The sequence below is a fragment of the Natator depressus genome, chromosome 2 (genome assembly GCF_965152275.1).
Source record: "Natator depressus isolate rNatDep1 chromosome 2, rNatDep2.hap1, whole genome shotgun sequence".
NCBI classification, from domain to species: domain Eukaryota; kingdom Metazoa; phylum Chordata; order Testudines; family Cheloniidae; genus Natator; species Natator depressus.
Genome location: NC_134235.1, coordinates 262,843,287 through 262,868,762, shown reverse-complemented (window position 1 = coordinate 262,868,762; position 25,476 = coordinate 262,843,287). Strand labels below are relative to the sequence as shown.

General features: G+C 47.4%; 1 protein-coding gene across 1 annotated transcript; it reads right to left on the bottom strand.

Annotated features, from left to right (window-relative positions):
- Positions 1 to 2,167: 2,167 nt before the first annotated feature.
- LOC141981956 (GTPase IMAP family member 8-like) lies at positions 2,168 to 23,105 on the bottom strand. Its single transcript, XM_074943571.1, is given in 5 exon segments — positions 2,168 to 2,269; positions 2,271 to 2,851; positions 7,658 to 7,697; positions 20,540 to 21,483; positions 23,033 to 23,105. Coding segments are annotated over 5 exon segments (1,740 nt in total).
- Between the last annotated feature and the right edge of the window lie 2,371 nt (positions 23,106 to 25,476).

Genomic DNA, 25,476 nt, shown 5'->3' with positions numbered 1-25,476 from the left:
GATCTAAATTAGCTGTTACCACTCAAGAAAGAGATCTTGGAGTCATGGTTGATAGGTCTCTGAAAATATCCACTCAACGTGCCGCGGGAGTCAAAAAAGCGAACAGAAAGTTGGGAATCATTAGGAAAGGGATAGATAATAAGACAGAAAACATCATATTACCTCTATATAAATCCATGGTACGCCCACATCTTGAATACTGCATGCAGATGTGGTCGCCCCATCTCTAAAAAGATATATTGGAATTGGAAAATTTCAGAATAGGGCTACAAAAATTATTAGGGTTTACGGAACAGCTTCCATATGAGGAAAAATTAATGAGACTGGGACTTTTCAGCTCTGAAAAGAGACAACTAAGAGGGGATATGATAGAGGTCTATAAAATCATGACTGGTGTGGAGAAAGTAAATAAGGAAGTTTTATTTACTCCTTCTCATAACACAAGAACAAGGGGCCACCAAATGAAATTAATAGGCAGTAAGTTTAAAACAAACAAAAGGAAGTATTTCTTCACACAGCACACAGTCAACCTGTGGAAATCTTTGCCAGAGGATGTTGTGAAGGCCAAGACTATAACAGCGTTCAAAAAGGAACTACATACATTCATGGGGGATAGGTCTATCAATCGCTATTAGCCAGGTTGGGCAGGGATGGTGTCCCTAACCTCTGTTTGCAGAAGCTGGGAATGAGCGACAGGGGATGGATCACCTGATGATTCCATGTTCTGTTCATTCCCTCTGAGGCACCTGGCACTGGCCACTGTCAGAAGACAGGACACTGGGCTAGATGGATTATTGGTCTGACCCAGTGTGGCTGTTCTTGTGTTCAGGTTTCCCCTCTGTAAAAGGGGATTAATGATGCTTCCCTCTTTGAGATCTGAAGAAAAGAGGTAGCTATTATCATTATTACCTGGCCACCGTAGCATCTCAGCTGCACACCCACATGATAATTACAGCTGCCTCAATAACCACTGCCCCCTACCAACAATACTTCTCTTTCTGTTAAAAAAACACCCCAGGACATTCACTGACAAAAACCATCATTAGTACAGTGAAAATTGACCAGTGGTCTGTTGTGCCCTTCTAGAACACTGAGTTTAGCATAACTCAAGCTTATGAAATCCAGGAAACACAGAGTTACATGCCCATGCAGGATACATGCTCGTGCAATCTCAACTCTCCCCTCTATGAGTGAGGCCCCAATACACTCATAACACATATTTGCACGCTGCTTTTGCCCTGTACTGAACAGGAGCTACATACACCTGCCCGGCACTCACACACTTAGCGTACTCCACAGAAAGAACATCACAGCTGCTAAATTTTAAAACCCTTTCACCCTTGTGCACACAATGTCATCTCACCCTGTACTGTCACTTACCCTTCACTGAACAGACAGACCACAATCTTCTCCCAGCTCACGGTGGCTAACCCCCATGAGCTTGATTATATTACAAACTAAAATGAGACATGTATGGCTCTAGAGGCAGGGACTGCCTTCTTACTGCATGTTTGCAGAGCATCCAGCACAATAAGGCCCCAATGCTTGATTGGAGCCCTTAGATGCTAATAAAATACAAATAAATATACATAAAACAGTGTATTAGCATTAATTTGATTGTATTTTGCGGGTTCCAACTGTAGCTACATACAACAAATAACTTTTTTTCGGGGGTAGAGGGCATGTGAGGGTGTAGCAGAGGCAAAAGGGGGAGGATGGGCATATGGGAACAAATTAGGGATGAAAACAAGGGAAAGAGGTAGGGAAGAAGGATAGAGGCAATGGTGGGGTGCAGCGATATTGCAGAGCAGGTGGCATTATTGGCAGTGGGGTGGGTTGTTCATGCATAATGATTGAAGTAGGTTTCAGAGTCCAAAATGGGAAATCCAAAAGGTTCGTTATCACATGGCAGGTTGTGAAGGTTCTGTTCCCTGGCTCCCTGCTATTGGCTGATGATGGCTACAGTTGCTTCCAGTGGGATAAGCCTTTTCCATGTTGTCCTGGAGGCTGCCACAATGGTACAGGCCCCTTCCTCCATAGATCAGTGGAAGGTGGGAGCTGCTGGGCCTCTGTCATTACTCTTACAGCCAGGGTCTCCTCAACATGTTGTGTAGTCTAGTAGTCATAGCCTCTTTCTTGGGTGTCTTTTGTTTTGCCATCTGCTCTCTCAGTTTTTCTTCAACCTTCCTGTACTTTTCTTCAGTTCCTCCATCCACCATATGCTCCACCTCAGAATACAGCTCATTGGTGTAGCATCTGCCTCCATTCTCCTCCACCATTCTCTCAGTTATTTCCATCAGCTCTTTAACCTGCTCGTCCCTCTCTGCTCCAGTTGCCTTGTTGTCGAAAGTGCAGTATCGGTTCTTACACTCTTGAATCAGCTCCTTAAGATTTTTGTTATCTGAGTTTCTCACATAGTCCCTCAGTGAGTCACCCCCTAAATCTTCTTTCCAGGTGAACAGGACAATCATGTTCCTCTTAGATTCGACTCCAAAAATCTCCCATACTCGCTTCACTGCTTCCTTGTCTTCTTCAGTGTAACGGCCCAGCTGAGTCACCAGCACCAGAGCATGGGGGCCTGGGGCAGAGAACAGGATACAACGACTGATCTCTCGATAGGTTTCTGTGTCACTGGCCTCTGGAGAAAATACATCAGGCATATCGATAACCACAACCTCCTTCCCGTTCCAGCTCATGCTCCCTGTACTGCAAGCCTTGGTTACTGGCTTTGCCCCCAGTTTGGACTCAAACACTTTGTTGCCAAGGATGGTGTTTCCCGTTGCACTTTTTCCAGCTCCTTCCTTACCAACAAGGATGAATTTTAATTTGATGTGGCTGCTTTCTTGTGCACCTGTTGGGAAGAATTTTGACAGATTTACTATGTTATTGCATGTATAATAAAGTAGAGATGGTGGGTTTAAGATTTCTCTTAATTAAAAAAATATATCTATATAAACTCATTAAAACTACAGGCTGCCTGAGTTTCAAGATTTGGGTCTGGATTTCAAACCTCTCTGTGTTTGGAGTCAGATCAGAATTCAGGTCCAGGTCACTGGAGCATCCCAGTGCTTTGATACAAATGGATTTTAAGTCACATGTGAAAGGTGCTGCTCTCACCACTATGGTGTCAGAGCTGAGCAGCCAGTTGGCTTTTGATATCATCACAGAACCGTAACACAAAAAATATGACAGCCTCTTCGGAATAGGAGAACAGAAACAACGGAGGATGTGGTGTGTTAGCATTGACCTGCATGGACTGAGATTTCTGAGGACTTACAAAAGGAATCAAAGGTTTCAGAGGAGCAGCCGTGTTAGTCTGTATTCGCAAAAAGAAAAGGAGTACTTGTGGCACCTTAATAAATTTGTTAGTTTCTAAGGTGCCACAAGTACTCCTTTTCTAAAAGGAATCAAAGGGGATTTAGTGTATCATTATTTCCAGTAACAGTTGCGTGGGGTCACAGGTGTACATGGCCAGAAGAGGTAATCTATGGTAATCTAGTGTGAACTCCTGTATAATGCAAGGCAGAGAATTTCAGCCAGTTACCTTTGTATTGAGCCCAGTAACTTGGGTTTACCTAAAGCATGTTCCAGAAAGGCAACCAGTCTTGATCTGAAAATATCAAGAAATTCCCCACTTCCATTGGGAGCTTGTTCCAATGGTTAATTACACTCACTGTCGTAGGTGTGCCTAATTTCTCAACTGAATTTATCTGGCTTTAACTTTCAGCAATTGGTTCGTGTTCTGCAAGATTAAAGTGTCCTTTGGCACACAGTAATTTCTCCAAATGAATGTATTTATACCCTTGATACTGATTTTGATAAACTAAACAGATTGAGCCTTTAAATCTCTCACTGCAAGGCATTTTCTCCAGCCCTCAAATCCCTTTTGTAGCTCTTTGCTGCACCCTCACTCACTGTATAACACCCCTTTTCTAATGTGAATGCTAGAACTGGATGCATTTTTGATGAGATTACAAGTTGAGTTGACAAAAGAAGCTGTATGATGTTTATCCTTAGGCTTCTCTAAGGCGTTGGACTTGGTATTGCATGACATTCTCATGAAAATACTAGAATTATACAACATCACAGCACATGTTAAATGGATTAAAATCTCGTTAATTGACGGATCTCAAAAAGGAGTTTTCAATGGTGAATCATCATCAGATGGGAGTGTTTCTGAGGGGTTTTGTGAGGACTGGGGGTAGGCCCAACATTATTTGATACTTGTATTCAATATCTGGCAGTAAATATAAAAGCACTGAGATAAAATGTGTGGATGACACAAAGATTGGTGGAGTCATAAAGAATGATGAGTACTGCAGAGCGATCTGTTGCACTAGGAAAGCTGGGCCTGTTCAGACAAAATCCATTATAATACAGCCAAGTGCAACAAACAATCTAGGAACAAGGACTCTAGGAACAATCTAGGGAAGCAGTGACTCTGAAGAAGATTATGGGGTCACAGTGGCAACCAACTGAACACGAACTCCCAGTCCGACGCTGTGGCAAAAAGGGCTAATGTGATCCTTGGAGTAGGTAACAGGCATAGGGAGGTGATTTTACCCATGCTTACAGCATTTCTCAGACTGATACTGGAATAGTGTATCCAGTTCTGGTGTCAACTTTTTTAAAAAAAAAAAAAAGTTGAAAAATGGTAGAGGGTACAAAGCACTACCAAAATGATTCAAAGGGTGGAGAAAATGGCAGATGTTAATGACTTAAAAACCTCTAAGGATGGAGATTCCACTGCCTCCCCAGGTAACCCATTACACTGCTTCAACACCCTCCTATTGAAATAGTGTTTCCTAATATCCAACTTAAACCTCCCCCACTGCGACTTGAGACCATTACTCCTTGTTCTGTCCTCTGCCACCACCGAGAACAGCTGAGCTCCATCCTCTCTGGAACACCCTTTCAGGCAGTTGAAGGCTGATATCAAATCCCCCCTCATTCTTCTCTTCTGCAGACTAAACAATCCCAGTTCCCTCAGCCTCTCCTCATAAGCCATGTGCCCCAGCCCCCTAATTGTTTTCGTTGCCCTCCACTGGACTCTCTCTAGTTGTCTTTCTGTAGTTGGGGGGTCCCCAAAACTGGACCAAATACTCCAGATGTCGCCTCACCAGTGCCGAATAGAGGAGAACAATCACTTCCATCGATCTGCTGGCAATGTTCCTACTAATGCAGTCCAATATGCCGTTAGCCTTCTTGGCAACAAGGGCACACTGTTGACTCCTATCCAGCTTCTCGTCCACTGTAATCCCCAGGTCCCTTTCCGCAGAACTTCTGCTTAGCCAGTCGGTCCCCAGCCTGTAGCTGTGCATGGGATTCTTCCTTCCTAAGTGCAGGACTCTGCACTTGTCCTTGTTGAACCTCATCAGATTTCTTTTGTCCCAATCCTCCAATTTGTCTAGGTCACTCTGGAACCTATCCCTACTCTCCAGCATATCTACCTATCCCCCACAGCTTAGTGTCATCTGTGAACTTGCTGAAGGTGCAATCCATCCCCTCATCCAGATCATCAATTAAGATGTTGAAGAAAACCAGCCCCTGGGGCACTCCACTTGATACCGGCTGCCAACTTGACATCGAGCCGTTGTTCACTACCCATTGAGCCCCACAATCTAGTGAGCTTTCTAACCACCTTGTAGTCCATTTATCAAATCCATACTTTTTTAACTTGCTGGCAAGAATATTGTGGGATACTGTATCAAAGCTTTGCTAAAGTCAAGGTATATCACATCCACCAGTTTCCCCATATCCACAGAGCCAATTATCTTACCATAGCAGGCAGTCAGGATGGCCAGGCATGACTTGCCCTTTTTGAATCCACGTTGATTGTTCCTGTTCACCTTTCTCTCCTCCAAGTGCTTCAAAATGGATTCCTTGAGGACCTGCTCCATGATTTTGCCGGGGACTGAGGTGAGACTGACCAGTCTGTAGTTCCCTGGGTTCTCCTTCATCCATTTTTAAAAGATGGGCACTATATTTGCCTTTTTCCAGTCATCCAGGACCTCCCCCAATCGCCTCAAGTTTTCACAGATAATGGCCAATGGCTCTGCAATCACATCAGCTAATTCCCTGAGCACCTTTAGATGCATTAGATCCGGACCCATGGACTTGTGCATGTCCAGTTTTTCGAAATAGCCCTTAACCTGTTCTTTCACCACTGAGGGCTGCTCACCTCCTCCCCATACTGTGCTGCCCAGTGCAGCAGTCTGGGAGCTGACCTTGTCTGTGAAGACGAAGACAAAAAAAGCATTGAGTACTTCAGCTTTTTCCACATCTGTCACTAGGTTGCCTCCCCCATTCAGTAAGGCTCCCACACTTTCCCTGTCCTTCTTCTTGTTGCTAACATATCTGTAGAAACCCTTCTTGTTACCCCTCACATCCCTTGCTAACTGTAACTCCAATTGTGCTTTGGCCTTCCTGATTACACCCCTGCATGCTCGAGCAATATTTTTATACTCCTCCCTAGTCATCTGTCCAAGTTTCCACTTCTTGTAGCTTCCTTTTTAAGTTTAAGCTCACAGAAGATTTCTCTGTTAAGCCAAGCTGGTTGCCTGCCATATTTGCTATTCTTTCTGCACATTAGGATGGTTTGTTCCTGCACCCTCAATAAGGATTCTTTAAAATACAGGCAGCTCTCCTGGACTCCTTTCCCGCCTCATATTAGTCTCCGAAGGGATCCTGCCCATCAGTTCCCTGAGGGAGTCAAAGTATGCTTTGTTGAAATCCAGGGTCCGTATTCTGCTGCTCTCCTTTCTTCCTTTTGTCAGGATCCCAAACTTGACCATCTTATGGTCACTGCTGCCCAGGTTGCCACCCACTTCTACTTCCCCTACCAATTCTTCCTTATTTGTGAACAGTGGGTCAAGAGGAGCACGGCCCCTAGTTGGTTCCTCCAGCACTTGCACCAGGAAGTTGGCCCTAACACTCTCCAAAAACTCTGTGGATTTTCTGTGCACTGCTGTATTGTTTTCCCAGCAGATGTCAGGGTGATTCAAGTCCCCCATTAGAACCAGGGCCTGTGATCTGGTAACTTCTGTTAGTTGTCGAAAGAAAGCCTTGTCTACCTTCTCCTGCTGGTCTGGTGGTCTGTAGCGGATACCTTTCACGTCCAGTGGAAGACTTATGAAGCTGACTGTGTTGAGCTTACCAATAGAAGATTGAGAGGTGACTTGAGTACAAGTGCCTTCATGCAGAGAAAACACCAGGTACTAAAGGGCTCTGTAATGTACCAAAGAGAAGCATAAAAAGTGCGAATAGCTGGAAGCTAAAGCCAGAGATACTGAAATTAGAAATAAGGCACACATTTACCAGTCAGGATAATTAACCATTGGAACAAGCTACTAAGGGAAGTGGTGGATTCACCATCCCAGCTCTTAAAATATTCAGATCAAGATTCAATGTCTTTCTGGAAGAGATGCTTTAGTCAAACACAAGTTATTGATCTCATTACTGGAGTAACTGGATGGAATTCTTTTGTCTCTGCTATACAGGAGCACAGACTAGATGATCTAATGGGTCCTTCTGGGCTTAAAATCTGGGTCTATGAGGTCCTATTCCCACGCCTAAAACTACACCTGTGTGTAAGTCATTGAAGCATCGGTGCCTAAGTCAGTAGTGAGAGTGGAACAGATTTCTGAGTGTCACTTACCTTCAGCAGTTTCTTCATTTTCTCTCCCTTTCCTTTCTGGCTGAAAGATTTGTAAAAATAAACAGTTATTTGCAAACATGTTATCAGAGCAAACAAAATCATGAATAAGGCTGCAAAAATTCTCCTTGCCACCTCTAAGATTCTTTTTAATGTATTTGTTCAGCAGTGATCAGCCTCTCGCTCAAATTGTAATTTTCTGCAATAATTACATGCATCTTCTCTTGAATCATGGTCTTACTGTTCCTTAGAAATGGCTACCCATGAAAAGGTCTTCTGACATATCTAACAGATCCCAAAACTTGAGACTGGATCAGGATCAGCTGAAACTGCAAAAAATAATGCCTTTGGTGCCATAGAGTTTGTAACAGTGAAAGCAGAAGAGGTTGTATGTTTGGGAGAATTGATTTAAGTAGAAGAAATTCTGCTTCAGAGGGGTGAGAGACAGCCAGCTTTTAATGCATTCTATTTAGGAGGGAGATTACCAGAGCCCTTGCCTTCCTGTGCACTCCTGAGGCAGGGGTCCTGTGGGAAAACAGTCTGTGATCATGAAGTTAGACTGTCATGATGCATATGCAGAAGAGTGCCAAGTCAAGGTAGCGCAGGAAACTTTAATTCTGGAATGCAACGTTAGCCGCTTCTGTTCGCTAGCACAAAGGTTAACAGGGCAGTTTTGCGAGGCAGTTCTCCAGGTGAAGGAGGAGCGATTATGTGACCCTTGGGGTAAGCTTGTTGTCTGTAGTGTGTGTGTTTGTGGTGTGCTTGCTGCTTGACTGAAATATACTGTGTGCTCTGTTTGTTTGTTTGGGGGACTGTGTGCCGGACCGTGTGTGTGCTGAGCCTAGCTGCCTGATCGGCAAGGCTGAGAGTTGAGAGCTTCCTAACAAGGCTGTGATCCCTAAGCCTTTTAGCACCCATCAACCCTTCACCAAGGGGCAGGGATACTCATGGAGACTCAGGGCTTTAAAAAGCCTGCTCCTAAGCGACCAGAGGAGCTAGTGAACAGGAGCGGCTAACAGGGGAGCTTTGTGAGGGAGTCCTCCAGGGGGACTGTGAGCAGGGGCTAGAGCTCAACATTCTTTAAACTTAAAAGCCAAAAACAACCCCCTGATATAAACAAAACAACAACAAAGGAACCAGCTGCAGGAGTGAAAAGAGAATGCAGGCACAAGCCCAGCAACAGAGTGGGAGCTACACAGTTTATTGCACCTAATGCAGCATGTCTGATTACCTGCCCTGTGGGCAGGTGGCCTATGTGTGCATTTGGTGCAAGGAGCTCCTGGCCCTAAGAGACTGTGTATGGGCTTTGGAGACCAGAGTGGCTGAACTGGAAGCGCTAAGGGAGACAGAGGGGTACATACATGAGACTTTCCGGGACACAGTAGAACGGTCCCACCCCCACTCTGACAGCCTCTGTGCTGTTGAGGAAGATGAAAGTCCCAGGGAAGGAGAGCATCTAACTGGAGCAGAGGGAAACAATCCCATAGTTGGGACCCTCCTTCCAGATGATGTTGTGGTATCCTCTCGCACTGAGGATACCTCTCCGGGGGAGGGAACTCCAGTCATTAGGAATAGGCAGGTGTTAGTAATTGGCAATTCGATCATTAGAAACATAGATAGCTGGGTTTGTGATGACCGGGAGAACCGCATGGTGACTTGCCTGCCTGGTGCGAAGGTTGCGGATCTCTCGAGTCATCTAGATAGGTTTATGTGTAGTGCTGGGGAGGAGCCGGTGGTCGTGGTACATGTAGGGACCAATGACATAGGATAGGAGAGAGGTCCCAGAGGCCAAATTTAGGCTGCTAGGTAAGAGATTGAAGTCCAGAACCTCCATGATAGTGTTCTCTGAAATGCTTCCCGTTCCATGCACAGGGCCAGTTAGACAGGCAGAACTGCAGGGTCGCAATGCATGGATGAGACGATGGTATAGGAGGAGGGGTTTAGATTTATTAGGAACTGGGGAAACTTTTGGGAAAGGGGGAGGCTATACAGGAGGGATGGGCTCCACCTAAACCAAAATGGAACCAGGTTGCTGGCACTTCACATTAAAAAGGTCGAAGAGCAGTTTTTAAACTAAGGGCTGGAGGAGAGCCAATAGGTGCGGAGGAGCACGTGGTTCGGACATCCCTTAGGGGAGGATCTATTAATAGAGAATCTCTATGTCCTAGTGAGGACGAGAGGATGGAAAATGATAAAATACAGGCAGGGTCTGATCAGAAACAGTCAAAGAAAAAGAGTCCCATTCAATTACATCGTGTAATGGCGGACAGCTAAAAGGAGACAAGTTTTTAAAGTGCTAGAAGTCTAAATAAGTCAAAATGGGTGAACTAGAGTGCCTCGTATTAAATGAGGATATTGATCTAATAGGCATCACAGAAACTTGGTGGAATGAGGATAATCGATGGGATACAGTAATACCAGGGTACAAAATATATCAGAAGGACAGAAGAGGTTGTGCTGGTGGGAGAGTGGCACTATATGTGAAAGAAAGCGTAGAATTAAATGAAGTAAAATTGTAAATGAATCAAAATGTACCATAGAATCTCTATTGATAGAAATTCCGTGCTCTAATAATAAGAATATAGAGATAGGAATATATTACTGACCACCTGACCAGGACAGTGATAGTGACTGTAAAATGCTCAGGGAGATTAGAGAAGCTATTAAAATAAAAAACTCAGTAATAATAATGGGGGATTTCAATTATCCCCATATTGACTGGGTACATGTCACCTCTGGATGGGATGCAGAGATAAAGTTTCTTGACACCTTAAATGACCGCTTCTTGGAGCAGCTGGTCCTGGAACCCCCCAGAGGAGAGGCAATTCTTGATTCACTCCTCAGTGGAGCAAAGGATCTGGTCCAAGAGGTGAATATAGCTGGACCACTTGGTAATAGTGACCATAACATAATTAAATTTAATTATAATATAATATAATAATAAAATTAAATTTAATATCCCTATGGCAGGAAAAACAGCACAGTGGCCCAACACTGTAGCATTTAATTTCAGAAATGGGAACTACACAAAAATTAGGAATTTAGTTAAACAGAAATTAAAGGGTACAGTGCCAAAAGTGAAATCCCTGCAAGCTACGTGGAAACTTTTTAAAGACACCATAATAGAGGCTTAACTTAAATGTATACCCCAAATTAAAAAACATAGTAAGAGAACCAAAAAAGAGCCATGTTGCTAAATAACAAAGTAAAAGAAGCAGTGAGAGGCAAAAAGGCATCCTTTATAAAGGGAAAGTTAAATCCTAGTGAGGAAAATAAAAAGGAGCATAAACACTGGCAAATGAAGTGTAAAAATACAATTAGGAAGTCTGTCATAAATATAAAGGGAAGGGTAAAACCCTTTAAAATCCCTGCTGGCCAGAGGAAAAACCCTTTCACCTGTAAAGGGTTAAGAAGCTAGGATAACCTTGCTGGCACCTGACCAAAATGAACAATGAGGAGACAAGATACTTTCAAAAGCTGAGGGGAGGGAGAAACAAAGCCTCTCTCTCTCTCTGCCCTGGTCTACACTAGGACTTTAGGTTGAATTTAGCAGCGTTAAATCGATGTAAACCTGCACCTGTCCACACGATGAAGCCCTTTATTTCGACTTAAAGGGCTCTTAAAATCGATTTCCTTACTCCACCCCTGACAAGTGGATTAGCGCTTAAATCGGCCTTGCCGGCTCGAATTTGGGGTACTGTGGACACAATTCGATGGTATTGGCCTCCGGGAGCTATCCCAGAGTGCTCCATTGTGACCGCTCTGGACAGCACTCTCAACTCAGATGCACTGGCCAGGTAGACAGGAAAAGAACCGCGAACTTTTGAATCTCATTTCCTGTTTGGCCAGCGTGGCAAGCTGCAGGTGACCATGCAGAGCTCATCAGCAGAGGTGACCATGATGGAGTCCCAGAATCGCAAGAGCTCCAGCATGGACTGAACGGGAGGTACGGGATCTGATCGCTGTATGGGGAGAGGAATCCGTGCTATCAGAACTCCGTTCCAGTTTTCGAAATGCCAAAACCTTTGTCAAAATCTCCCAGGGCATGAAGGACATAGGCCATAACAGGGACCCGAAGCAGTGCCGCGTGAAACTTAAGGAGCTGAGGCAAGCCTACCAGAAAACCAGAGAGGCGAACGGCCGCTCCGGGTCAGAGCCCCAAACATGCTGATTCTACGATGAGCTGCATGCCATTTTAGGGGGTTCAGCCACCACTACCCCAACCGTGTTGTTTGACTCCTTCAATGGAGATGGAGGCAACACGGAAGCAGGTTTTGGGGACGAAGAAGATGATGATGATGATGAGAGGTTTCAGAGTAACAGCCGTGTTAGTCTGTATTCGTAAAAAGAAAAAAGAAAAGGAGTACTTGTGGCACCTTAGAGACTAACCAGTTTATTTGAGCATGAGCTTTCGTGAGCTACAGCTCACTTCATCGGATGCATAGCATATCGTGGAAACTGCAGAAGACATTATATACACACAGAGACCATGAGACAAAACTTCCTCCCACCCCACTGTCCTGCTGCTAACAGCTTATCTAAAGTGATCATCAAGGAAGGTCATTTCCAGCACAAATCCAGGTTCTCTCACCCTTCCCCCCCACAGAGACACACATACAAACTCACTCTCCTGCTGGTAATAGCCCATCCCTCTTTGAAACCTCTCTTTATAATGCGCATGATAATCAAGGTGGGTCATTTCCAGCACTAATCCAGGTTTTCTCACCCCCCCCCCCACACACCCCTCCAAAAACCACACACACAAACTCACTCTCCTGCTGGCAATAGCTCATCTTACAATGTGCACAGCAATAATCCAAGTTTAACCAGAACGTCTTGGGGGGTGGTTTGTAGGAAAAAAACAAGGGGAGATAGGCTACCTTGCATAATGACTTAGCCACTCCCAGTCTCTATTCAAGCCCAAATTAATAGTATCCAATTTGCAAATGAATTCCAATTCAGCAGTTTCTCGCTGGAGTCTGGATTTGAAGTTTTTTTGCTTTAAGATAGCGACCCTCATGTCTGTGATTGCGTGACCAGAGAGATTGAAGTGTTCTCCGACTGGTTTATGAATGTTATAATTCTTAACATCTGATTTGTGTCCATTTATTCTTTTACGTAGAGACTGTCCAGTTTGACCAATGTACATGGCGGAGGGGCATTGCTGGCACATGATGGCATATATCACATTGGTGGATGTGCAGGTGAACGAGCCTCTGATAGTGTGGCTGATGTTGTTAGGCCCTGTGATGGTGTTCCCTGAATAGATATGTGGGCACAGTTGGCAACGGGCTTTGTTGCAAGGATAGGTTCCTGGGTTAGTGGTTCTGTTGTGTGGTATGTGGTTGTTGGTGAGTATTCGCTTCAGGTTGGGGGGCTGTCTGTAGGCAAGGACTGGCCTTTCTCCCAAGATTTGTGAGAGTGTTGGGTCATCCTTCAGGATAGGTTGTGATTCCTTAATAATGCGTTGGAGGGGTTTTAGTTGGGGGCTGAAGGTGACGGCTAGTGGCGTTCTGTTATTTTCTTTGTTAGGCCTGTCCTGTAGTAGGTGACTTCTGGGAACTCTTCTGGCTCTATCAATCTGTTTCTTCACTTCCGCAGGTGGGTATTGTAGTTGTAAGAATGCTTGATAGAGATCTTGTAGGTGTTTGTCTCTGTCTGAGGGGTTGGAGCAAATGCGGTTGTATCGCAGAGCTTGGCTGTAGACGATGGATCGTGTGGTGTGGTCAGGGTGAAAGCTGGAGGCATGTAGGTAGGAATAGCGGTCAGTAGGTTTCCGGTATAGGGTGGTGTTGATGTGACCATCGTTTATTAGCACTGTAGTGTCCAGGAAGTGGATCTCATGTGTGGACTGGACCAGGCTGAGGTTGTAGATAGCTCACAGCAAGCAAGCGGAGAAACCGGTTTTCCCGACAGCCAGGAACTGTTTCTCACCCTGGACCTGGAGCCAGTACCCCCTGAACCCACCCAAGGCTGCTTCCTGGACCCGGCAGGCGGAGAAGGGACCTCCGGTGAGTGTACCTTTTAAAATACTATACATGGTTTAAAAGAAAGCATGTGAAAGGATTACTTTGCCCTGGCGTTCATGGCTCTCCTGGATGTACTCCCAAAGCCTTTGCAAAAGGTTTCTGGGGAGGACAGCCTTATTCCGTCCACCATGGTAGGACACTTTACCACTCCAGGCCAGTAACACGTACTCGGGAATCATTGTACAACAAAGCATTGCAGTGTATGTTTGCTGGCGTTCAAACAACATCCGTTCTTTATCTCTCTGTGTTATCCTCAGGAGAGTGAGATATAATTCATAGTCACCTGGTTGAAATAGAGTGCTTTTCTTCAGGGGACACTCAGAGGAGCCCGTTCCTGCTGGGCTGTTTGCCTGTGGCTAAACAGAAATGTTCCCCGCTGTTAGCCGCGGGGAGGGTTGAGGGGTAGCCACGTAGTGGGGGGAGGCAAAATGCGACCTTGTAACCAAAGCACATGTGCTATGTATGTAATGTTAACAGCAAGGTTTACCCTGAAAGAGTGTAGCCACTGTTTTATAAAATGTGTCTTTTTAAATACCACTGTCCCTTTTTTTTTCTCCACCAGCTGCATGTGTTTCAATGATCACAGGATCTTCTCCTTCCCAGAGGCTAGTGAAGATTAGAAAGAAAAAAAAACGCACTCATGATGAAATGTTCTCTGAGCTCATGCTGTCCTCCCACACTGACAGAGCACAGACGAATGCGTGGAGGCAAATAATGTCAGAGTGCAGGAAAGCACAAAATGACCGGGAGGAGAGGTGGCAGGCTGAAGAGAGTAAGTGGCGGGCTGAAGAGAGTAAGTGGCGGGCTGAAGACAGGGCTGAAGCTCAAATGTGGCAGCAGCGTGATGAGAGGAGGCAGGATTCAATGCTGAGGCTGCTGGAGGACCAAACCAGTATGCTCCAGTGTATGGCTGAGCTGCAGCAAAGGCAGCTGGAGCACAGACTGCCACTACAGCCCCTGTGTAACCAACCGCCCTCCTCCCCAAGTTCCATAGCCTCCACACCCAGACGCCCAAGAACGCGGTGGGGGGGCCACCGGCCAACCAGCCACTCCGCCACAGAGGATTGCCCCCAAAAAAGAAGGCTAGCATTCAATAAATTTTAAAGTTGTAAACTTTTAAAGTGCTGTGTGGCATTTTCCTTCCCTCCTCCACCACCCCTCCTGGGCTACCTTGGTAGTCATCCCCCTATTTGTGTGATGAATGAATAAAGAATGCATGAATGTGAAGCAACAATGACTTTATTGCCTCTGACAGCGGTGATTGAAGGGAGGAGGGGAGGGTGGTTAGCTTACAGGGAAGTAGAGTGAACCAAGGGGCGGGGGGTTTCATCAAGGAGAAACAAACAGAACTTTCACACCGTAGCCTGGCGAGTCATGAAACTGGTTTTCAAAGCTTCTCTGATGCGCACCGCGCCCTCCTGTGCTCTTCTAACCGCCCTGGTGTCTGGCTGCGCGTAATCAGCAGCCAGGTGATTTGCCTCAACCTCCCACCCTGCCATAAACGTCTCCCCCTTACTCTCACAGATATTGTGGAGCACACAGCAAGCAGTAATAACAGTGGGAATATTGGTTTCGCTGAGGTCTAAGCGAGTCAGTAAACTGCGCCAACACGCCTTTAAACGTCCAAATGCACATTCTACCACCATTCTGCACTTGCTCAGCCTGTAGCTGAACAGCTCCTGACTACTGTCCAGGCTGCCTGTGTACGGCTTCATGAGCCATGGCATTAAGGGGTAGGCTGGGTCCCCAAGGATACATATAGGCATTTCAACATCCCCAACAGTTATTTTCTGGTCTGGGAATAAAGTCCCTTCCTGCAGTTTTTGAAACAGACCAGAGTTCCTGAAGATGCGAGCATCATGTACCTTTCCCGGCCATCCCACGTTGATGTTGGTGAAACATCCCTTGTGATCCACCAGAGCTTGCAGCACTATTGAAAAGTACCCCTTGCGGTTTATGTACTCGGCGGCTTGATGCTTCGGTGCCAAGATAGGGATATGGGTTCTGTCTATGGCCCCACCACAGTTAGGGAATCCCATTGCAGCAAAGCCATCCACTATGACCTGCACATTTCCCAGTTTCACTACCCTTGATATCAGCAGATCTTTGATTGCGTTGGCTACTTGCATCACAGCAGCCCCCACAGTAGATTTGCCCACTCCAAACTGATTCCCAACTGACCGGTAGCTGTCTGGCGTTGCAAGCTTCCACAGGGCTATCGCCACTCGCTTCTCAGCTGTGAGGGCTGCTCTCATCTTGGTATTTATGCATTTCAGGGCAGGGGAAAGCAAGTCACAAAGTTCCATGAAAGTGCCCTTACGCATGCGAAAGTTTCGCAGCCACTGGGAATCGTCCCAGACCTGCAACACTATGCGGTCCCACCAGTCTGTGCTTGTTTCCCGAGCCCAGAATCGGCGTTCCACAGCATGAACCTGCCCCATTAGCACCATGATGTATGCATTGGCAGGGCCCATGCTTTCAGAGAAATCTGTGTCCATGTCCTGATCACTCACGTGACCGCGCTGACGTTGCCTCCTCACCCGGTATCGCTTTGCCAGGTTCTGGTGCTGCATATACTGCTGGATAATGCGTGTGGTGTTTAATGTGCTCCTAATTGCCAAAGTGATCTGAGCAGCCTCCATGCTTGCCTTGGTATGGCATCCGCACAGAAAAAAGGCGCGGAATGATTGTCTGCCGTTGCTCTGACGGAGGGAGGGGCGACTGACGACACGGCTTACAGGGTTGGCTTACAGGGAGCTAAAATCAACAAAGGGGGTGGCTTTACATCAAGGAGTAGTTCAGGCAGGACTTCACGGAGGGTTCCAATAAAGAAATGGTGCACCTAAGTTATTGTTCTTATTGGAACAAGGAGGTTAGCCTGGCCTCTGATTGATACATGGCTAGCTTTACCTCGCTGCACCTTCCCTGTAAGTGACTGCAGTGTGACCTAGAGGAATGAGTCCCCTAGACGGGGGAGGGGGGGAAGCAAATGAGTACAAAACAAATCTGGTCTATTTCTTGTTTTGATACACTCCACCTATCTTTTACCTCTTTGGCTGGCAGCAGACGGTGCAGAAGGACTGCAAGCCATCCACATCTCATGGCTGCCCGGCAGAAGATGGTACAGTACGACTGCTAGCCATCGTCATCTCTTGCCTGCCTGGCAGAAGATGGTACAGTACAACTGCTAGCAATCCGTATCGCCTGCCCGCTCACCATAAGATGGTTCAATAGGACTGACTGCAGGACTAAAGAGAATGACCTGGTCAAGTACTCCAAATTTAGTCCCTGCGCCCATGTCTGCCCAGGCGCTCCCAGCCGATGTGGCCAGGAGCACCTCGGACATGACGATGACGGCTACCAGTTGTATTGCACCGTCTGCTGCCAGAAGGCAAGGGGTTGCTGCTACTGTGTAGCAATGCCGTACCACGCCTGCCAGCACCCAGGAGACATACGGTGACGGTTACCTGAGCGGGCTCCATGCTTGCCGTGGTATGGCGTCTGCACAGATAACTCAGGAAAAAAGGTGCGAAACGATTGTCTGCCCTTGCTTTCATGGAGGGAGGGAGGGAAGGGGGGCCTGACGATATGTACCCAGAACCACCCGCGACAATGTTTTAGCCCCATCAGGCATTGGGATCTCAACCCAGAATTCCAATGGGCAGTGGAGACTGCGGGAACTGTGGGATAGCTACCCACAGTGCAACGCTCCGGAAATCGACTCTAGCCTCGGTACTGTGGAAGCACTTCGCCGAGTTAATGCACTTAATGCACTTAGAGCATTTTCTGTGGGGACACACACACTCGAATATATAAAACCGATATCTAAAAAACCGACTTCTATAAATTCGACCTTATTCCGTAGTGTAGACATACCCTCTGTCTGTGTGATGCTTTTGCTAGGGACAGAACAGGAATGGAGTCTTAGAACTTAGTAAGTAATCTAGTTAGATATGTGTTAGATTCTGATTTCTTTAAATGGCTGAGAAAATAAGCTGTGCTGAATGGAATGTAGATTTCTGTTTTTGTGTCTTTTTGTAACTTAAGATTTTGCCTAGAGGGATTCTCTATGTTTTGAATCTAGTTACCCTGTAAGGTATTTACCATCCTGATTTTACAGAGGTGATTCTTTTTACTTTTTCTTCTATTAAAATTCTTCTTTTAAGAAACTGAATGCTTTTTCATTGTTCTTAAGATCCAAGGGTTTGGGTCTATGTTCACCTAAGGCTCTTAAGCAAAGTAAACAGTCATGGGGTAAGAGGGAAGGTGCTCTCATGGATCAGTAACTGGTTAAAAGATGGGAAACAAAGGGTAGGAATAAATGGTCAGTTTTCAGACTGGAGAGAGGTAAATAGTCATGTCCCCCAGGGGTCTGTTCTGGGACCAGTCCTATTCAACATATTCATAAATGATCTCGGAAAAGGGGTAAACAGTGAGGGGGCAAAATTTTCAGATGATGAAAAATAATAAAATATTGCCAGTCAACAGCCAAAGGACGTGCAGGCAGCATGGGTTGCAGACTAGAAGCACCTATTGCCATAACGTTACTCTCTGGTGCACCCCAGAACAGCAGTCCCAAAAAACACAGAAGAGGAAGCAGGATACGCATGTAGTTATCAGTCAAAACACGCAACAGCCATGAACCAGTGAGATCGGCAGAGTCTGAATAGAACGTAACAGTCTCAAGAGCAGGTATGTAGCCCCAGGGCCTGCCTGGCTGTGCACACCGAACGCTACGCACGCACCCACACCGCCTTTCCACAGCACGAACAGCAACACTGAGTTCAGGGAGCAGAACCCAGGAAACCAACAGGAACAGGAAGCAGGAAGGTCCCACAAACCCCAGTCATCGCAAGCCCCAAGCTCCACAGCTCTGTCTCCTCTCCAGGGGTGCAAGTAACTTTTATTTCTCCCCGGTATGGGGAGGGGCTAAGGGGGGCACATGACCTCCCCACATGACCCTCCATGTGACTCTGCTCCACCCCCAGCCTGGGGTCCCCATGCTCTTCCCCTCCCCTCCCCATCCCACGTTACCGGGGGCAGGACTTGGGGTGGTACAGCCACCGGAGGAGCTCCTTTCCCTGCTGCCCCTCCCAGCCCTGCCCCCTGCCCTTCCATGGAGCTGCGTCTGCCCCGTGCCAGGAAGGGCAGGGGGTCGGGTGGGGGGCTCTGCTCCTTTCCCTGCTAGGTGGGGCAGCGGGGAAAGGAGCAGAACGTCGTCAGCTCCTCCAGCTGCCGTAGCGCTCCCAGGCCTGTTCTCCTGAGAGGCAGCTCCGTGGAGGGGCTGGGGGCGGTACAGTGACTTTCCCGTATACCATACCGGCTATAAATAGCTTGCTGGTATGGTGGACTGGAGCGGACCGGTTTACTTGCACTGCTGGTCCTCTTCCTGTAACTACTCCCCCTCTTCCCTGATCAGCTTCAATGCCCTCCCCCCATCCTGCCGCTTCCAAGGTGAGTCTGCCTGCCCGACACATATCCATGCCCCAGCCCAGCTCTGCCTCAACCCCTCCTGCCTCAGCTCCCACCCTCACAGCCCCCTGTCCCCACAAACCAGCTCTGGATCATATACCCTGCTACCCTCTTGTTGGGGACACTGGGCACTACACTAGGTTACTCGGGAGGGTGGAAGACCACGAGTGTCGATGAAGCCCTCCTGCTCTAGGCCCGGATAAACCAAGGTCCCTTTGCTTCTTGAACCCTCTGTGATCCTGCATAACACTGAGGAAACTAGCACACAAACAGGCAGGTTTGCACACGGCTCGCCAGCCAAGGCCAGCTCTGGCCTGGGAAACAGATAGATAAGGCAGAAATGTTAGCAAAAACTAGTAACAAATAGGACCAAATAAGGCAAGGCTCCGGCAATGCTACTGAGGAATAACACAACTGGCTACTTTAGCTGATTGACTACGTTATTGTATGGGGCAACAGGTAATTGGTTGCATAAGCTTGTGTAGTGAAGTAGGAAAAGGTATAAAATGTATACTGGGATCTGCTGCACTGGGGCAGGATTTGAGACAGCTCAGTCTCCCTGCGCCCTATTTGGAGCTCCAAATAAACTTTTCTGCTTCTCCACCCCGTTGTATTTATTGGGTGACGCACACCAGGCAACGAACCCCTGCTGTTCCTTGCCTCTGGCACTGGGTGCCGGCAACACTCTCCTGTCTCAGCTCTGAGCCTCTCTTGTCCCTGCTCCAGCTCCCAACCTTCATTCCAGCTTGGAGTTCTGTATTTCCAGGGTTCAGAGGTTGAGGTTTATTGACCACCCTCTTCCAGGAAGGTCACAAGGCAGCACTAGGCAACCCTAATTCTGCATGAACAAAACCCTCATCTGGAATGCTATGTTCAGTGCTAGTCAGCCCATCTCTAAAAGGACAAGGAAACATGGGGGATTCGTGGTGGGAAGCAGGAATGATGACAGGCACTGAAAAGCGGTCATATGAAGACAGGTTGATGAGGCGGATTAATAAGGAGATGAACAACAAGGGAGATGATCCAGGAAAAGATCAGAGTAAATGGCTTAGAGAGGGTAGGCCAGGCACTTACAGTTATACTAATAATTAAAACATAATCCAATTATTAATAATTAATTAATCCTTAATAAATACCTCGCTCTCATATAGCCTTTTTCATTAGTAGATTTCAAATCACTTTCTAAAGGTGATCAGTGTCATAATTACAGTCCTGGGATTTCAATCTGCTGAAGGGCTGAGTGCCTTTGTCAAGGTGCCAGACACCTCAGTACTCAGCCCCTCACAAGTCCAGATTCCCCTAAATACCGCAGAACTTTGTTTAGGTCCCATTTGCACAGGAGTAAGTCTACTTAAATATGCAAACACAGAGCTAATCTCATTACCATCATTGCTTCCTTCTTCCCTTGTTTTACCTTTTCCTTGTAGTACTTCTGTATTTCTTTCAGCAGCTTTTCTTCCTGTTCTGCCTCTCTGGCTTTTTGAGCTTCTGGCAGCATTTCTAAAGCTTGATATACAGTCTCGCCTAGTTTTAGATGTATTTCCTTTATTTCCTCTGGCCTTGACTTTAAGCCTTCCTTTATATTTTTATATTCCTCCTTGAAGTGATGTATCATATCTTTTACCTTTTCTTCCTCTTGTTCTCTGTATTTTTTCTCAAGTGCCCTCTCCTGTTGTCCAATCTTCTCTTTGGCATATTTGTACATCTCATTGCTGTAAGATCGGCCTCCATTCCCCTGCACCATTTCCTCAATCACTTTCCTCAGGTCATTAATCTGCTCATCCCTTTCTGTGCCAGTTGCTTTATTGCTGAAAACGCAGCATCGGTTCCCACAAACTTTAATCAACTTCTGAAGATCTTGGTTATCCAAGTCTCTTATATAATCATTCAGTGAGTCACCTTCTAAGTCTTCTTTCCGGGTGAATAAGACAACCGTGTACCTCATCGCTTCAGCCCCAAAAATCTCTCGTATTCGCCTGACTGCTGCCTTATCGTCTTCAGCGTAACAGCCCAGCTGTGTAACCAGCACCAGAGCATGGGGGCCTGGGCAGGAGAGCATGATACAGCGAGCGATCTCACAGGCAGATGCTTCAACAGGGGCCTTTGTATCAAAAATATCAGGAGTATCGATAACCACAACCTCCCTCCCATCCCATGTTACCCTCCCTTTAGCACAAGTCTCAGTTACTGACTTTACACTGAGCTTGGACTCAAACTTTCTCTCGCCAAGGATGGCGTTTCCTGTCGCACTTTTCCCAGCTCCACTTTTACCAACGAGGACAATTCTCAGTTCACGTCCTCCAGGGTCTTGACCATCAGCATGTGAATCTGTGGGAAACAAATGAGATTCAGAACATCATTGCACAGGTAATAAGGTAGCGACGGAGAGACTGGAGCTGTGAGGATAACTGTTAATGGATACTTCAGCTCAACTCTCTTGCCTCTGTTTTCTGTCAGTGAATTGTGTGCAAACCGACTGATTTTCTTTCATTTTTATTCAGAATTCACTGAATAATAATTCCTCCGGATAATGTTTTATCTGTAGTTTCCTCTTGTTTTACACGTAGCCCATTGCAACAATTCAATATTCAAAATTTCACCTTCACAGAACACATGAGTAAAGTGGTATTGTTACCCCTTTTAGCCTGAGCCATGAGCCAATATGTGAGGCCATGCGGGTCCTTTCTGGTTGGAGGAGAAACTGCTAAGATTGTGGAACTGGATCCCCCACTTAAACATCTCCCCACATGACCTTACATCACAGAGTCTTTGTCAGAGGCTGTCCTCACATTTTCTCTACCAAAGTCATGAACTCTTTCTATTCTGGATCTTAGGTGTAGGGTTTCTACATCGTCCAGATGGTTCAAATCCCTCTGTTCCTCTTCAGGGACTCCATTCTAGAGGTTTGCTGGGGTGCTGAGCTCCTGCCCAAACATGAGGAGTTCTGGGGTACGCTTCGAACTCTCATAGCCTGCTGTTCTATCAGCCATCACAAGGAATGGGACATGCTGGTCCCCATCCATTTGGTGTGTTGTTCAACAGTAGCCAGCTGAGCCCCCAGAATCCTATTGAACCTTCCCCCCCCCAACAGACTGTGTGTGTGCTGGGGTGGGGTGAGGTGGGGATCCTTAGACTCTAACAAACCTGCTGAAACACTTTGGAGTCACAGTTTCTCCTTTGATCCATGCAGTGGCGGATTAGCCAATGGGCCCCTGGGCCCTGTCCAATTAGGGGGCCCAGAAAAATGGGCACCCCACCCCCAGCAGACAAGCGCTGGGGCAGGTCAGGGGAAGTCTTCGCGCCCTGCCCCTACTCCCTGGAAGCAGTGCCGGACGGAGTGGGGGAAGCCCATGTGCCCCAACCCCGCTCTGCTCCCTGGCAGGAGCGCTGGACAGGCAGGGTGGGGCAGGGAAGCCCCCACTCCCTGACTCCGCTATGCTCCCAGGCATCAGCACCAGGCGGGGCATGGCAGTGGAAGCCCCCGCACCCAGACCCCACTACACTCCCCGGCAGCAGCGCTGGGAAGCAGGGGAAGCCCCAGCACTGGGACCCCGGCTCCAGCCATAAGACCGGAGGAGCTCTAGCTCCCTGTTTTTGCCTCAGGGCTGGGGAAGCTGTCACTCTCTGCTGCGGCCCCAGGGAGCAAACGGGGGGCTGCAGTGTGGGGGCGCAGAATGGGGCAGGACCATGGGTAGAACAAGGGCGGGGCCGTAGGGGAAGGGAGAGAACGGTGTGAGGCCCTGGGCAGGGCCGCAGGCGGAAGGGGCGGAATCGGGGTGGGACTTCGGGCAGAAGTTGTGGGGAGGGGGTCCCCCACTTACTCTGACCAAGGGTCCCATGGAACCTTAATCTGCCTCTAGTTTCCTGTGCAACTCACTTGGGACCCCAGATCTGGTGAAGAATTCATTCACTAGAACCCCTGCTACTGTCACAGCCTCTGGATCGCACATCGGATAAGGCGCAGGCCATTTTGTGAAGTATCCGTAGCTACCAGCACATACTGATTGCCAGCGTCTGTGTCAGGCAGAGGCCCCAGCACACGGACAGCAATGCACTCCCTTGGTGCTCGAGATACTGCTGCAAAGGGCCCTCCCTGTGTTAGGGGCGGCTGCTGTAAGTCTTGCGGACTGATAGACCCACCCCATTTGTGAGCCTAATGATGAGAAATTGGGGTGGCCAACCTGAGCCTGAGGAGGAGCCAGAATTTACCAATGTACATTGCCAAAGAGCCACAGTAATATGCCAGCAGCCCCCTCCCCGCCATCACCTCCCACACACCAGCAGCCCCGCGGATCAGCTCCTCCCCCTCCCTCCTGATCAGCTGTTTCATAGCGTGCGGGAGGCTCTGGGAGGGAAGGGGGGAGCAGCGAGGGCACGGCAGGCTCAGGGGAGGGGGCAGGAAGGGGTGGAGTGGGGGCAGGCCTGTGGCAGATGATCATGAGGAAAAGTTATGAAAAAGGGAGACAGAAAGACAAATTAGCCCAAACAAAAAGGTCTCCTGCTAGAGATTCATAGATTCCAAGGCCAGAAGAGGCCATTGTGATCGATTAATCTGATCCCCTTCTGACAGGTAGAGGGCTGGGCTTACCCGTGGTGTCGCCTAGTGGTTAGGTCACTGGGCCTCCACTCCCCACACACCTCATCCTCAACAACAACTCTTGCCGGCTTTGAATGTCTCTACTCTCTCCTTACTTCTGAGAGGGCTGCTTCCAAGGGCATAAACCTCCCTTCCCTGCAACAAGGACCTGGGCCCTCTCTCTCCAGTGGGCACCGACCCAGGGCCCTATGAGAGGTAACAATATCAAGCACCCTGGAGCACCTCAAGGGTGCCTCTTTGGGCCACTTCCTATCATTCACCTCCCCCAAAAGACTCAAAGTTCAACATAAGAGAGGAGAAATCAAGCTGGACTCAGCTGATAGCCTCTTCCTGAGAGCGAAGGCTTCTGCAGTTTTCCCCCATTCAGGAGCTCTCAGGATAGGTCTGTCCACTTCTGAGCTGCCTGGCTCCCTTTTAAGCTCCTCCTCCAGCAGGAGCAGGCTGTACAGGTGGTGGGGGCAGAGACACCTGGGCCCAGAACTTCTCCTTAACTCCTTCAGTTCCAGTGTGGAACTATATACCCCATCACACACTGTATAACACAGGCCATAGAATCCTCCCAAAATGATTCCTATCACAGATCTTTTAGAAAAACATCCAGCTTTGATTTAAAAATTACCAGTGATGGAGAATCCACCACCACCCTTGGTAAATTGTTCCAATGGTTAATTACGCTCACCGTTAAAAACTTATGCCTTATTTCCAGTCTGAATATGTCAAGCTTCAACTTCCAGCCATTGGATTGTGTTAGACCTTCCTCTGCTAGGCTGAACACCGCATAATTCAATATTGGTTCCCCATGTAGGTATTTATAGACTAATCAAGTCACCCATTAACCTTCTCTTTGTTAAGCTAAATAGACAGAGCTCCTTGAGTTTATCACTATAAAGGCATGTTTTCTAATCCTTTAATGATTCTCATGGCTCTTCTCTGAACCCTTTTCCATTTATCAACATATGGACATCAGAACTGGACACAGTATTTTAGCAGTGATTGCACCAGAGCCAAATCCACAGGTAAAATAACCTCTCTGCTCCTACTCAAGATTCCCCTGTTTACGTATCCTAGGTTCTAATTAGGAAATTTGGCCATAGTGTCACACTGAGAACACATGTTCAACTGATTATCCACCAGGACCCACAAATCTTTTTCCAAGAGACACTGTTTTCTAGGATAGAGTCTCCCATCCTGTAAGTACAGCTTACCTTCTTTGTTCCTAGAGGTATACATTTGTGTGACAGGGTGCTGGCTATGAAACCCTGAGCCAGCCTTCTGTCACGCCAGCTCCAGCCAGGAAAGGGGAATTGGAGCTGGCTGAGTAAGCCCAGCCCTAAGTGGCAAATTGGGAACAGCTGCTGGTCTCATTAGCCAGGGACTACATAAAGGCTGGCAGGAAGGCAGCTGGGGTGGGGGAGAGGAAAGGGAGGGGCCATGGGCCCCCTGCTGGCTGTAAGCCCGATGCTGTCAGTAGCTACAAGTTGGTGGGAACTTGTACTGTAAATAAATAGTACTGGTGATTTCACCACAGCAGAGGTCTCTGGCTGGTTTGTGGGACCAGAAGTGGCAGAAGACAAAGGGGCCTACCTGTGGCCTGTTACATGTGGGGCCTTGTCCAGGATCCTGAGCCAATGGATGTGGTTGGTGGCCTGGAGATGGAGGAGACCCTGCAGTGGATCATCAAATAGCAGGAGCAGATGCAGAAGGCCCTGCAAAGCTTCCAGCAG